At 47.2% G+C, this 15488-nt stretch overlaps 2 protein-coding genes and 1 pseudogene across 9 annotated transcripts in view; 2 read left to right on the top strand and 1 right to left on the bottom strand.

Annotated features, from left to right (window-relative positions):
* Window positions 1-15488, top strand: part of KIAA0753 (KIAA0753 ortholog) — a 61017-nt gene that overhangs the window by 502 nt on the left and 45027 nt on the right. For 4 of the 8 annotated variants that reach the window (XR_009530458.1, XR_009530462.1, XR_009530456.1 and 1 more), the window contains exons 1-4: window positions 3108-3928; window positions 4610-4772; window positions 11933-12557; window positions 14569-14675. Coding sequence is in view for 1 of the 8 variants with exons in the window: in XM_060082824.1 (XP_059938807.1) it covers window positions 4677-4772; window positions 11933-12557; window positions 14569-14675 (828 nt within the window). In the remaining 7 variants the exon portion in view is untranslated. Of the gene's footprint in view, window positions 1-202; window positions 290-3107; window positions 3929-4609; window positions 4773-11932; window positions 12558-14568; window positions 14676-15488 lie in introns of those variants that run through there. The other 4 variants (XR_009530461.1, XR_009530457.1, XR_009530460.1 and 1 more) reach the window with 2 other exon arrangements.
* On the top strand, window positions 89-3040 carry LOC132479271 (collagen alpha-1(I) chain). The gene has a single exon (XM_060082822.1). The coding sequence runs from the start codon at window positions 89-91 to the stop codon at window positions 3038-3040; it is 2952 nt and encodes a 983-aa protein (XP_059938805.1).
* On the bottom strand, window positions 7185-7913 carry LOC132478432 (large ribosomal subunit protein uL1-like; annotated as a pseudogene).

The raw sequence follows: 15488 nt of genomic DNA, 5'->3' as shown, positions 1-15488 counted from the left end.
GTGCGTGTGTGGAGCCGCCCTGGGAGCCGGTGCTGAGACAGAAAGTGCCGCGGGGCTGCGTTAGGAAGGCGGGAGTCGCCCTGGAGCGATGAGTGGGGCGGCTGGCCCAGGGGTCTTGCCGGGGCTGCGCAGGGGCGAGCTAGCGGCGGAGACGCCGGGCCGCTGCGTGGGGCCCAGCAGGTCCGGGCGCGGAGGCCGGCGGCCGTGGGAGAAGAGACGGGGTGCAGGGACGTCCCGAGGCCGTGGAGGGAGGCGCCGGGCGAGGTCCTCGGTGCGGGAGGCGCGCTGTGTGAGTGCGGAAAGGCTGCAGGACTGTCGGCGGCCATGGGGGAGGAGACCTGCAGCGGGGACAGCCCGGGCCGCCGGGGCGAACGAGGCTGCGGGGACACCTGGCACGGCAGGCTCGATGGAGGCTGCAAGGGACCTTGGGACTGTGTGGGTGAACGGGGCAGTGGGGGAACCCCAGGTGGTGGGACCTGTCGGCTCTGTGTGGGTGACTGGCACTGGGGAGGAGGAGGAGACGGCTTATAGGAGCCCCCGAGGCTGTGAGAGAAAAGGTCGTCCGGGATCTACGGGGCATGAGAGCATTCTGGAACTGTGGTTGAAGGTGCAGGCTATGAGGGCAGCTTCAGGATGTGGGGAAGGAAGCAGAGTCGAGCTCCATCCCGTGTCCGCAGGAGAAGGGCCGGTTGAAAGGGGGGTTCCTGGCCGGGCTTCGTGGGTAGAGACCAGCCGTGGTGGTCTCACCGGACCATGGGTGAAAGGACAGGCCAGGACAGCCCCCCGGGCCGCAGGAGTAGCCATAGCTCCGGACCTAGGGGCAGGCTGTGAGAGGGCCTCAGGTTTGTGTGGGCAGGGCCAGGCTGTGAGGATGCCACCTGTGGCTGTGCCTGGGACTCTGGAGGCAAGTTCTGGGATTGCCCCACACCCGCGGGGGAGAAGACAAGCCGTGGCGGTGCCTGGGCCCGTGGAGGGGATAGGCTATGGGGTTGCCCCGGGCTCTTGGGGAAAAGGGCCGACTGGGGGGGTTCCTGGGGCCACTTTTGGGTGGCCTGAGGCTGTGGAGGGAGAGCCAGGCGGCGGGGCTGCTCCAGGTCTGCGGGGGAGGGAGGAGGCAGCGCAGGCGCCTGTGTATGGGGATACCCCAGGCTTAGGGGGAAGGGGGCGGACCGCAGGGGTGCCCAGAGCTGCGCGGGAGCAAACTCCCTCTGTGGGTGCCCCAGCCGCGTGGCGGAGGAGACAAGCCGTGGAGGAGACAGACGCCGGGCGTCTCCCTGGCCTGTGGGGCACCGGACAGCCCATAGGGGTGCCTAGTGCGACTGGAGCGGGAACGAGATGTCGGGGTGAGCCAGGATTCGGGGAGAGGGGGCAGGTTGTGTGGGTGGAGACAGGCTCTGGGGGCGACTCCGGGTCCCGGGAAGCTGCACAGCCTGCAGAGGTGTCTGGTCCTGATGAGCAGGAGGCAGGTCCTGGGGGCGCTCCAGGCCTGTGGGACATAGGACAGGCTATGGGAGTACCTAGGGCTCTGGGGCCAGAGACAGGCTGTGGGAGTGTCCGGGGTCTGTGGGGAACGGAACAGCCTGTGAGGGTATCCCAGGCTCCGGTGGTAGTGGGAGCCGTGGGAGAATGGACCAGCGGCGGCGGTGGTGTCCCAGGACTGTGGGCTAGGCAGCAGGCTCTGGGGGTGCCCCCGGCTGATGCAGTGCTGGGGGCTGTCGTGGAGGAGACCTGCGGTGGGAATGTCTTGAGTCTGTGGGAAAGGAGGCGGGCTCTGGGCGGGCAAGAGGCTCCGGTGCCCGCAGCTTTAGGCGGACCCGGGTCTGTGGATCAGGAGGCTGGCTGTGGGGATGCCTCATGTCTCTGCATGAGAAGACAGGCCGCGGGGCTGTCTGAGGCGGTGGGGTCGCCAGAGGCAGCAGGTGTGTCCAAGCACAGGAGTGCCCCAGCAGGGCCGCCCACAGCTATGTGTACGTCTGGGTCTGGAAGCGTACCTGCCAGGGTACCTGCCGCTGTGTGGGTGTCTGGCTCTGTGTGTCAGGAAGGCGGCTCCAGGGATGACTTGAACCTGTGGGGAGAGGTTTGTACTGCCAGGATACCCTTGGCTTCAGGGGTACCTATGGCTCCCCAGGAGCTGTGGTCTTTGGGAGAGGATACTGGTTGTGAGGCTTCCCCAGTATCATGGGGAAGGAGACAGAGTGCTGGGGTTCCTGTGGCTGCTGAGGTGCCCATGGCTTCTCGGGTACCTGGTCCCCTGGGGGTGGAGACTGGCCCTGGGGGTTTCTCACGCTTGCCAGGGAGGAGACAGACTGCAGGAGTACCTCTGACCGCAGGGGTGTCCACAGCTGCTGGGGCCCCTGGGCTGCTGGTGGGTGATGCCAGCTGTGGGGGTGGCTCAGGGGTATGGGGAAGGAGACAGGCGACTGAGGTGCCCACTGCTGCCAGGGCTTCAGGACCTGGGGACGGGGAGACTGACTCTGAAGGCGTTGCAGGCCTATGGAGAAGGAGCGCTGATGGAGCCGTCCCTGGGGCTGTGAGGGTACCTCTGTCTTTGGGGGTGCTTGCAGCTGTAGGAGTTCCCACAGCAGGGCGCCGGCCTGCTGCAGTGTGGGTGACTGGGTCTGCAGGAGAAGAACCCAGTGCGGCTGTCTCCGGCCTCACGGCGGGGAGGAGGCTGTCCACAGAGGGCCCCGGGGCTCCAGGGTGGGATACAGGAGGTAGAAGTGTCCTGGGGCTGCCGGGGGGGGTGTCTTACACCTGTGGGCGTGGGACCAGGTTATGGAGCTGCCCAAGGTCTGCGGGGGAAGAACTGGACTCTGAGAACGTGCCAGGGGTGTCCAGGACAGGCACGGCTTGGGGGGTGAATGAAGCCGAGGAAGTGCTCCCGGTTTCAAGGGAGGAGACAGGCATTGGCCACTTGAGAGATCGTGCACAGCAGGGTGGGAGGAGACAGGCTGCAGGAGGGTCTAGAATCAGAGGGAGGGGGAACAATTTGGGAGAAGATTGTGATGGGGAGGACAGATTGAGGGGTGCATTCCAATAGTATATATAGGGAACAAGTTGGGGGGCCCTGGGGCACTTTGGGAGGGAACAGGTTGGGGGGAGATTTGTCCTGGGTTATGGATGAAGGCACAGGCCGTAAGGGTGTCTCAGGATCAGGGAGAGAGATACTTCGTGGAGATGCCTCATGGTATATGGGATAACACATTGGGAGGTGTCCTGGCACAACGGGAAAGGGACAGGTTGCAAGGAGAGGGGCGTCCCAGGACTTTGTATAGGGGAACGGTTCGGGGTGGGTGTCCCTGGACTTTGTGTGTGTATGTGCTTGTGTGTGTGTGTAGCATCACCTGAGGTATCCTGAAACTGTGGGGATCACCTAGTTTCTTCCTGTTGGAGAACGGACTGTTAGGCCTTTGGCATCCAGGGGGAAAGCACTGACCACGTACAAGCCGCAGATGCCCAGGCCCCGATTCTGCAGGCTCCTTCATTCTGCGGCTCCAGCCCCTGGACTGTGGTGATGTCAAGCCAGTTGGGGTTGCCTCACTCGGGTGCCTCCTCCCATCTCCGCTTTTGATCATGTCTCTACAGCCTTAGAAATAAGGAATCTTTATATTTCTACAGATGTGTCAGTCTTTAAGCAAATCCAGTCTACAATCCTTGAGTTTATTCAAAAGCTTAAATTAGGGATCTTTTAAAAAACCCTGAATTTCCCAGTTGAGTTCCTGTGGGATTCTTTGAGAGGGCAAGCTCCCCCATGCAGTTAACACTAGTCAGTTTATGGAAAATCTGCTTAATTCGACAAATGTTGAGTTAAATTGTCCACTCTGCTCAAAGCACTGTTGTGGGGAATCTCAGAGAAGAGCAAGACAAGGCCCTAACCCTCCAGGAACCTTGTCTAGCTGGGAAGATGAGACAGATACCTGTGAAATAGGTAAATAACGACATGAGCAAGTGTGTGAGTGCAGGGGCAGTAGTGTCTATAGGGAGGCATTCAGAATAGGGAGAGGCACTGATGCGTGTGAAGTTTACAAAACGCTCTCATCTGTTAGACACTGTATGTGAATATAGGGTGGGGGGAGTTTGGGGGAAATGGAAGATGTACAGAGGCCATTCAGCTAGTTAATGGCAGTTCCTGGCATCAGTCTAGGTACTCCGATGCCACAGGTTTACTTAGAGTCATTCAGAGTTACGTCCTTTTGAGCTACCTAGAAGAGTGAAGTGTACTGCTTTTTGGTTAGTAGTTAGGATTTATTAATGTAGGCTGTATATCCGTAAAACTTCCTTGCGGGAAAGTGCTTGTTTACCATAGCAGAGCTGTTTTTGGAATGTCTTATCGGCGACCTTTGAGATGTGAAATTTGGAATGAAAAGGGCTCAAGAGATAGTCATTAAGCTAGTGTGTGCCCTATTCTCTTGGAAGGTAGAATTTCAAAAGTGTAGTTGCTTTTGTAAGTGGAAGAAACTATCATATACCTGTCTTTAAGCATTCACTCTGTAGTATGAGGTGGCTGGGGACTACTAGAATATTGTTATATGAGCATAGCATTGTGTTTTACTTATTCTTTCCTTTTGTTTGAATACAGTTGGTCTGAAAGTACTTTCTTTTATTTTAGGCAATGATTTTAGGAGAGAACTGTTGGCTGATGACTGAGCTTTCACTATCGTACTACACTTTCTGACATGATGGGATCAGGCAGACCAGCCTCAACCTGTGTTCATCTAGCATCTAGTGTCCAACTAGATGGGAAGAATGAACCCAGGAAACTTCAGACCCAGGTAGTTCCGTTTTATTTTTCTCTTCAGAGTTTTGTTATGAAACATTTCAGACAAAGAAAAGGGCAATGGACACGTTTTAAATCACCTTTTAGATTTAACCATTATCACACCTAAGAAAATGGACAAGAAATAATTCCCTAATATTATCTAATAACCAGTCTTTATTCAGCTTCTCCCAGTTGTCCCCAAAATGTCTTTTCCTCCAGTATTGTATTTACACAAATCTTCAAACATACAACAAACAGAATTTTACAGTGAACCTGTAGATTCCATTACTATTTCACGTGTTTGTTCCATTGCATATCTATCCTTCAATCCATCCCTCTAGAATCTATTCATCAATCCCTCATACTTTTGGACTCAGATCAAAATAACTTTCAGGGGCTTCCCTGGTGGCACAGTGGATAAGAATCTGCCTGCCAAGGCAGAGGACATGGGTTCAGCCCTGGTCCAGGAAGATCCCACATGCCACGGAGCAACTAAGCCCGTGCGCCACAACTACTGAGCCTGCGCCCTAGAGCCCATGAGCCACAACTACTGAGCCCGCATGCCACAACTACTGAAGCCCACATGCCTAGCGCCTGTGCTTCGCAACAAGAAGCCTGCACACTGCAACGAAGAGTAGGCCCAGCTTGCTGCAACTAGAGAAAGCCCGTGTGCAGCAACGAACACCCAACACAGCCAAAAATAAATAAATAAAATAAAATAAAATAAAAATAAATAAATAAATTGCAGACTCTGAGTACCCTGAGTACTTGAGCATGCATATCATACACTAGAATTCATTCTTTTTTAAAGACTTTTTTTTTTTTTGATGTGGATCATTTTTAAATGGTCTGTATGGAATTTGTTACAATATCGCTTCTGTTCTGTGCTTTGGTTTTTCGGCCGGAGGCATCTGGGATCTTAGCTCCCTGACCAGGGATTGAACCTACACCCCCTGCATTGGAAGGCAAAGTCTTAACCATTGGACCGCCAGGGAAGTCCCCTAGAATTCATTCTTTGTTTACCATTTTTTTCTTTTGATGTACATTTTACATCTGCAACAAATACACTGAAATGTATACATCTTGTCACATTTGCTGAGTTTTGACAAGTGTATACACATATATAACTCATACCACTATCAAGGTACAGATCATTTACATTACCCCAGAAAGTTCTCTCGTGCCCCTTCCTAGTCAGTCCCACCCCGGCCCTCCACAGACAACCACTATTCTGATTTTTTTTCAACATAGATTAGTTTTGTTTGTTCTAGAGCTTCATGTAAGCAGAGTCATATACTGTGTACTCTTTTGTGTGAGGCTTCTTTCACTGGGTATGATGTTTCTGAGATTTGGTGTAATATTTCTGAGATTCATCCACCTTGTTGCATGTATCAGTAGTTTGTTACTTTTGAATACTGAGTAGTGTTCCATAGTAAAGGTGTACCACTGTTTATTCATTCTCCAACTGATGGACACCTGGGCTGTTTGGGTCACTATGAATGAAGCTGCTATGAACATTCTTGTACAGATCTTTTTGTAAACATGTTTTCATTTCTCTTGGGTAAATACCTGGAAGTAAAATTGCTGGGTCATAGGGTAGGTGTATGTTTAGTTTTTTAACAAACCAACAGACCTTTTTCCAAAGTGGTTGTACCATTTTATTTTCCTACCAGTAATGAATGAGAGCTCCAGTTGCTCCACATCTTTTTATTGCATTTTCCCTCCCTCTCTCTCTCCCTCCTTCCTATTTTTTCTCTCTCTGTCTCACTACACACACACACACACACACACACACACAATTCTAAACTGGTTAAGAGTAAGTTACAAACATAATGCACTTTTACCCCTAAGTACTTTTGCTTGTATAATCATGGTACAGTGATCAAAATCAGGAAATTAACATCAAATGATGCTATCATGTAATCTACAGACCTCACTGAGATTTTGTTAGTTGTTCCAATAATGTCCTTCATAGTGAAAGAAAATCTAAGATCATGAGTTTCATTGTCATGTTTCTTTAGTTTCCTTTAATCTGAACGATTTTTGAGTCTGTCTTTGTATTTCATAACATTGACATTTTTGACAAATACAGGCTTTTTATTTGAGGATTTCCTCTCATTTTGGGTTTGTCTGAAATTTTCTTATAATTACATTCAGGTTATGCACTTGCTGTGGGAAAAGCACTGAGGTGATACTGAGTTCTTCTCAGTTTATCATATCAGGAGGTAGACGCTGTCAATTTAGTCCCATTACTGACAATGTTAACTTTAATTATTTGATTAAGGTGGTTTCTGCCAAGTTTTCCATTGTAAAGTTACTCTTTTGCCTTTTGTAATTGGAAGTATCTGTCTTTGAGACTATGTTAATATCCTTTTACTCCCCAAACTTCATTTGCTAGTTTAGCATTCACTGATGATTTTTTTTTTTTTTTTAATGGTGGGAGTATGGTTTATTAAGCTGTGCCTTAGTACAGGCTCTGAGGCTTGCCCATGGTGCTCTTAATGTACAAAGCCCGAACGTTCTGCCAGTTTTTCTTGAGCAACAACACCGGGAAGTTGACAGCTAAGTGGATGTTGTACACAAGCTCATCATCTGTCATTTTCATGTGGCCAGCAGCCACTGCCAGACACAGCACCTTCTTCATCTGGAACTTGATTGTGGACTTCACTTCATCAACTTTGGCCACCATGTTCTCATTGTGGGTCAGCAAGGAAGGGAACTTGCCAGCCTTATTCAGGCCTGGGCCCAGGATTCGTGGGATCTGCTTGATCATAGATTCTGAAGCCAAAAAGGCATCATACTTCTTGGCCAGCTTCTTGACCAGTTTCTCATTCTTGCTGAGTTTCTTCAGCGCCTCGGTGTCCATGGGGGGGATATCCACAGCCTTGGCCTCATCACAGCGCTGCTGGTCCCCCAGAACACACACGGAAAACTTGGGGCGGGGAGTGGACTTAAGCCTGACGGTGCCCGAGAAGCATTAGTCCTCCTGAGAGTCATAGTTCTTAAGGCTGATCCGAAGCTCCACCGTCTCCAAAAACTTCCGGCATTTGCGCTGGTTCTCGTGCAGGACTTCCTGCACTGCCTCGTAGAGGTTGTCTCGGGAGACTTTGCTGTTTATGGTCCCTTGTACAGCGATAACCGGAAAAGACCTCATGGATGATTTTTGCCTGAATCAATTTTTTATTATGATGGTAGGCAAGTGGTGACTTATTTATTTATTTATATCAGAGCAGACTTTTAGATTGTTACTTAATTCAGTATGATATTCAAATGATCTCTGGGGCTTCCCTGGTGGCGCAGTGGTTGAGAGTCTGCCTGCCGACGCAGGGGACACGGGTTCGTGCCCCGGTCCAGGAAGATCCCACATGCCGCGGAGCGGCTGGGCCTGTGAGCCATGGCCGCTGAGCCTGCGCGTCTGGAGCCTGTGCTCCACAACGGGAGAGGCCACAACAGTGAGAGCCTCGTGTACCGCAAAAAAAAAAAAAAAAAAAAAAATATGGTCTCTGATTTGGCCAGTGAGATGAGAGTCACTTCAAGCTGATTCCAGTGTCCCTTTCACGTTTCCATCAATCTTTGACTACTTTTTGCTATAAAAAGATATTCCAGGCTCAGCATAATTTTCCCCGGTCCCAGCCCTAGAATCAGCCATTTATCAAAGGAGACTTCATCCCTTTGGTGGAGAATGGATTTTAGGAATCAGTATCCAGGTACTAGATATGCTCATTGGTTCTCAGATGTCAGTGTTTCTCTCATATGCCCTCTCAGAGGACATAACTGGGAAATAGATGTATAGATCTGCACTTCCTCCTTCCTTCCCCCCTCCTCTCTCTTACTCCATTCTTTCCTCCCTTTCTGTGTATCTGTTTGTCTACCTGCCTATCTGTCTATATTAAACCCATGAGTTCACACAGGTATCTCCAGTCCAATCCAACACTTCCCGTTTGTAACTCCCGCATTCAACAGTGTGAAACCAGTCTCCAGTTACCCACAGTATGCGTACTCATTTGCTCAATCCTAGAATGTACAAAACTGTTTGAGAATTGCAATCCATGCCTACGCAAAAAAAGAACCCTACAAATTAGAGGTCAGTATTTGTTTAGAGAACTTTTTATCTTTAGCCTGAGGGCATATAGTCCAAATGCTGTGTTCAAAAGTTAATTGGGTTGATTTTTTTTTTTAAACCTCCACTTTTTAGTGTGGTTATGTTAGTCATTTGAACTTCATTTTGGTTCGTTGGTTTCTGTTAGTATTTATTTTTAGGGTTTTCCTTCATCCGTATGAATTTTATTTATTATCTTCCTCCCTTTCTCCCTCCCTTCTCCTCTTCCTTCCTGTCTCTCTAGTATATGGGAAACGTTAATGTGGTTCCAAAGAAACGTGTGCAAAAAGGAACATTCAGTGAAGTATTACCGCCCCCCCCCATTCCCTCTATCCTTTCCACCCAATTCCTACCCACACCCTGTAGATACCTAATCTTATTATTCTCTGATTTTTCTTCCCTTTGTTTCTTTCTGCACAAATGATCAGATGTGTGTGTGTGCTTTCTCATGAAGTACTTCTCCCCCTTTTTTTTTTTTTTTTTCTTTTTGCGGTATGCGGGCCTCTCACTGTTGTGGCCTCCCCCGTTGCGGAGCACAGGCTCCGGATGCGCAGGCCCAGCGGCCATGGCTCACGGGCCCAGCCTCTCCGCGGCATGTGGGATCTTCCCAGACCGGGGCACGAACCCGTATCCCCTGCATCGGCAGGCGGACTCTCAACCACTGCGCCACCAGGGAGGCCCTCCCCTTTTTTGAAGGGTGGAATATTACAGATACTCTTTTTTGCACTTGGCTCTTTTCACTGAACAGCATATCTGAGAAATCCCTCTGCATGAGTTCATACACATCTTCCTCATTCTTCTTAACATCTTCATAGCACTCCTCTATGTGGATGTAGCATAGTTTCTTTTGTTTTCTTTTCTTTCTTTATTTATTTATTCATGGCTGCGTTGGGTCTTCGTTGCCGAGTGCGGGCTTTTAGTTTCAGTGAGTGGGAGCTACTGTTCGTTGCGGTGCACGGGCTTCTCATTGTGGTGGCTTCTCCTGTTGGGGAGCATGGGCTCTAGGCACGTGGGCTTCAGTAGTTGTGGCACACGGACTCAGTAGTTGTGGCTTGAGGGCTCTAGAGCACAGGCTCAGTAGTTGTGGCGCACAGGCCTAGTTGCCCTGCGACACGTGGGATCTTCCTGGACCAGGGCTCGGACCCGTGTCCCCTGCATTGGCAGGCGGATTCTTAACCACTGCGCCACCAAGGAAGTCCAGGATATAGCACGGTTTGAGACATGCTTCTACATAGGCATTTAGGTCAATTCCAATACTTGGCAGTTACAATAGAGCAGTGAGTAACCCTGTGCATATGTAGTGTTGGGGGTGTATCTTCAGGATGAATCCCTGGAAGTGAGACTGCTCGGTCAAAAGGCAAACGCATGTGTGGTTTTGTTTGCTGTTGCCGGAGTCCCGTCTCCGAGGGCTGTGCTCCCGCCAGCGTCCCGTGCGAAGGCCTGTTTTTCCAGTCTTGCCAACAGCATGTGTTGTTATATCTCTTAATTTTTGCTGATCTGTTGCTGTCTCAGTGTATTTTTAATCTGTGTTTTTATGAACTTGATGAACTTTTCATGTATTTAAGGGCCGTGTTTCTTTTTTCGTTGTGGTTAGTTGTCATATGTTTTCACCATTTTCTACTGAGTTTTGGTCTTTATTCATCTCAATTTACAAATAGTTTTCTTCCAGTTTTTCAGTTCTTTGACTTTGTTTATGGTGTTTTGAAACCATAAAAAACAGAAATGGTTTAAAAAGTTTTTATTTTAATGTAGTAAAAATTATCATTCTTTTATTGCATATGGATTTTGAGTCACAGTTAGAAAGCCTTTCCCTACTCCCAGGTTAAAGAGGAATTCATTCATTCTTTTTTTTTTTTTTTTTCCTAGCACTTATATGAAATCCCCTAGGTATTTTAGGTTAGTTTTACTTTGGGGGAAGATTTCTCCAATAAGGCCATAAGTTCCAAGTATTGTTCCTCATTCTGTGCACCTTTCAGATGGTAATTATTTTTTTTCTCTCTCATCTCTACTTTCTTTCCCTAAAATACTTTCCTGAAGTTTTATCACACTGGGTTAGTTTAAACTAACTCTTCATACACGTGATTCTATAAACACATGTTCTTGTGTGTGCTGTGAGAGTTGGGGAAGCCGTCCCAAGAATAAGGCATCATAGCACAGGCTGCGCTGGGTTTGCATGCACGATTCTCCTAGTGCTCTTTACCTGCCATGGACAGGTCCAAAGCCACAGAATTGTTTGCTCCCTTTGACATAGTAATTGCAGAACAGATCATTTATCCTAAGGAAATAATCTAAAAAGAGAAAAAAACTAAATGCATGGGAATATTAATTGAAGTAATATTTCTATTAGTGGAAAAGCTGAAACAATCTAAATATTTAATAATAAGGTTATAGTTAGGTTAAGCATGAAAAGGCCATTCATTGGATTTTGGAAAATTCAACTGTGAAAAATAATGCAAACTGTGGGAGTATGGAAACATGCCTATGTTTGTTAACTGAAAAACAAAACCTGTGTCTATCATGATTATAACTAACAAAGACTTAAACCTGCATAAGAAGGTGAAGTGGACTGTTTAGAGCAAGATGCACTTAGGTGTAGAAGAAGAGATGTGGTCTAACCACCAGATGAAAAATCTCAGGAAGAGTATTGTCAGTGGCTTAGGTTCTGTGTGGTGCATCTGTGGAGCAATTTTCAGGAACACTCATAATGAATTGTACTGATCACTTGCTGGAAACTGACATTTTGATACAGGGCAGAAGTCTATCACTGGGGAGTTGAGGAACTTACTGGTTCTGTTTGAAGCTTTCTGAGTTGACTTTGTGAGGAGGATTCTAGTATGCTACTAGTAAACCAGAAGTATAATACTGGGGACTGGGTGATTGTAGGATAGAACCAGGGGTGTATGGTTAATTCAAGGGTGTGTGAGAGTAGCTGATTCTATCAGTACAACAGGAAAATACCTCTTAGCACTAATAATCGTGTGGGTGAAATGTTAGAAACTTGATTATAGACATATACTAACTATGCAATATGTTATTTTTCTAATGTGTGCTTGCTTTTTTTTTTTTTTTTAAAGAACCAGCTGCAGTTTAATAGGAATGTTCCTACACATTCAAGCAACTTGGCGATCCGATATTCTTGCCCACATGGAATTAGAATTGAAAAACTGAAGCACTCATACAATGAGTCATACCATTGCAGAGATTCAGGTTTTAGAGACGGTCCTGACGTAAGCAGTTCTGTTTCATTTTCTGTCATATCAGAAGAGAGACTTAGCTATGCCGTCCGTCTAGCCAAAAGAGATGTAAAACGAAGACAGCTTGAAGAACATATAAAAGAACACCATCTCAGAAGTCAGCCCCAAATCTTTCAGAAATGTGGACACTCTAACCATAAAATATCTGACCATAGAGTGGAAAGGAAGGAATCAAAGAGTCGGGAAGTCTGTCACGGCAGCAACCAGCCATCCAAAGTAGAAATTTCCAGCTCAGGTGCCAAGGTATATCTGTACACATCTCATCCAGGACAGTCAGACCTCACCAAGCCAAATTCGCCACCCACTCGTGATCCAGGACTTCAGCCACGTGCCAGGATAGGTGACCACAAAAACCTATGCGGACACAAAAGCCTGCTGGAAGTTCAGCGACTCCAGAAAGAATTGAGCAGTTGTATCCATAAAATGGAAGAATTAACTAAAAAAGGTGAGAAAAATTGGACTCTTGACTTCGAAAAGATGCTAGGAGAGGGTATAGCCCAAATACATTCTTCGGGACCCCCGCCCCCGTCACATTCCGTTCTCTCCTGTCACTAGAGTGAGCACTCAGGACAAGAGAGGTGGACTTTGACTTTGACCAGTGTCTTTTTTTCTGATGCATTTGCCCTGCCCTAGCCCCTCTTTCCAGCAGAGGTACCTGAAAGAGCTCCTTTTCCTTAGGCTGTACTTGGTAAGTCGACTGACTGAGGGCCCCGCCTAGTAACTGCAGTACCTGTTGTCTGAAGCTTAGGTCTTCTAGCACCTGAGTGCAAATTATCCTGTAATTATCCTGTAATGTTTTGCTTCTGTATCCAGAAAAATGATTTTTAATTTGTTCGGAAAAGAGCATAATACCTGTATATTATAGCTAATACCAGTTCTAACTTAGGCAATGTTTAGATGAGTACACAGCAGTGATGGGGAGTTATGGATATACGTATAAAATATCTGACCACAGGGTAGAAAGGAAGGTGTGTGATCCTCATATACTGTTCTCTACAGTTTCTCAGTGTTCCCTATGCCCTTGCATTTCCCTGGGGAGTAGAAGATGGATTGCACATGGAAAATTTGGGGTTACCATAGCTAACAAGTAGGGGGATCAAGCCTAGCTTTCAGACTGCAAGGAATAGGGAGTTAACATCAAAAGGAGCTACTGTGCTAAGATAACACATAGTCTATAATGATCTTTTACACTATAAAGTCAAGCAATGTATGCATATGTGCGTGTATGCATGTTATGTAAGAAATTTAAGGTGCCTTACAGAAACAGATTGAATAAAATAGAACAAAAATATGTAAATGAGGATATTTTGGCACAGGAAAAAATAAGGAAAGGAAAAATAAGATTTATTAGGAATGGGTTACAGATTTGTTTCTGAGCTTCCTCACAGTCGCTCACAAGGAAAATGTGATCAATTGCAGAATTCACGAAGGAAAAAACAGTTGTGTGAGGAAAAAAATTGTACCGCGTATTGAGGCTGGAAAAAAATTTCTCTGGTGGGTCTCCGTAAAGAGTATGTTGTGTAATATGAGCAATTCGAAAACATTCCTACATCAGAATAGCAGCAGTGTAGTGGCTTTTTTCTCCTAACATTGCTCAGTAGCGGTCTGAGGCATGACTCCACAGCATAGTTTGGTAGAAACCATGCTACCAGGGGAGCAAAGCCACGAGGCCCACTGCTCTGGTGATGGGGCCTCATACAGGGGACCTTTAGAGCTGAGCTGCTCAGGCAGTCTTCCAGAAACAGTTTCTTTGAATGAATCTTTTGAAAATGCGGACCAGCAGTGTGTACGAGGGTGTGCTTCCTGACAAATAAACGAAGACTTTGGACACGCAAATAATTTTAGCCCTTGGTGTCTTAATATGTTGGAGAAAGGACTTCTCATCTGGGTTCAGGATAAGAGAGTGCAAAAGAAATCTTGCTAAACATAAAAATAGGTCAATAAATGTTTTTTTTTTAAAAAGTAGAAAGCACGGGACTTCCCTGGTGGTCCAGTGGTTAAGACCCTGCACTTCCACTGCAGGGGGCATGGGTTCCATCTCTGGTCGGGGAACTAAGATCCTGCATGCCACGTGACGCGACCAAGAAATTTAATTAAAAAAAAAATAGAAAGCATTATAGATTTGGGTTCAATAGAAAGAATTTAAAAATAGTAAGAGATGCATAACTGTGGCATAGGCTGTCCAGTGGGATTTGGTTCAGGGAATTCCTGCCTGGAGGGGAGCTTGATCTAGTTAGTCTTCATGTCTCTTCCATCTCTGAGTCAGGACACAGGCCCACTTGCTGGTTCCTAGTTTTTTGGCTGATGAAAACTGAAATTTTTGGTTATGACAGCTTCATTTTTTTTCTTAATAAAACTAGAGATTGTCAACCTCATTATCTCTTTGAGTAATTGAAGTTTTTATAAGTTTTTAGTGTGTGGTTTATAATCCACTTTTGGGGGAAAAATATTTTCAGATCGCATGGAAGAAGCTTTGGATCCAGATGAAGAGCGGAGAATCCGTGTCAGGAGGCAGGAGCAGGCCGTCCGTTCTGCCCGGATGCTCTACGTCCTTCAGCAGCAGGTGCGGAGGCTCAGGGACCGGGGGACCTTCTTAGGGAATTCCTGTTTTCCTTTTGTCTCAGGAATATCAGCACCAGGTATCCTACATGAATTCTGATGTGTTTGTGAGGCCAAATTTCCTGAATACGTGGACAAATAATTCTGCTTCTCGTCCTTTGCCTTTATGTGTGTTTGTGTATCATGTGTATATGGCCAAACTCTTTATTTTATTTTTATCTTTTTAAAAATTTTTAAAAATTTATTTTTGGCAGCCTTGGGTCTTCATTGCTGTGCACAGGCCTACTCTAGTTGCTGCGAGCAGGGGCTACTCTTTGTTGCGGTGCGTGGGCTTCTCATTGCGATGCCTTCTCTTTTTTTTATATAAATTTATTTGTTTTGTTTATTTACTTAAAAAAATTTTTGGCTGTGTTGGGTCTTCGTTGCTGTGCACGGGCTTTCTCCAGTCGTGGTGAGTGTGGGTCACTCTTTGTTGTGGTGCATGGGCTTCTCATTGCAGTGGCTTCTCATCTTGCGGAGTGCCGGCTCTAGGCACACGGGCTTCACTAGTTGTGGCGTGTGGGCTCAGTAGTTGTGGCTTGTGGGCTCTAGAGTGCAGGTTCAGTAGTTGTGGCGCATGGGCTTAGTTGCTCCGAGGCATGTAGGATCTTCCTGGACCAGGGATCAAACCCGTGTCCCCTGCAATGGCAGGCGGATTCTTAACCACCACGCCACCAGGGAAGTCCCTGGCCAAACTCTTTAAATACTGGGGGATTTTTTGTTTTTGTTTTTGTTTTTTTCTTTACTTTTTGGGGTCATAGACTCTTGAGAATCTACT

Source organism: Mesoplodon densirostris, chromosome 18, assembly GCF_025265405.1.
Source record: "Mesoplodon densirostris isolate mMesDen1 chromosome 18, mMesDen1 primary haplotype, whole genome shotgun sequence".
NCBI classification, from domain to species: domain Eukaryota; kingdom Metazoa; phylum Chordata; class Mammalia; order Artiodactyla; family Ziphiidae; genus Mesoplodon; species Mesoplodon densirostris.
Note: the sequence above shows the minus strand (reverse complement) of the source record. Positions and strands in the feature narration are given on the sequence as shown.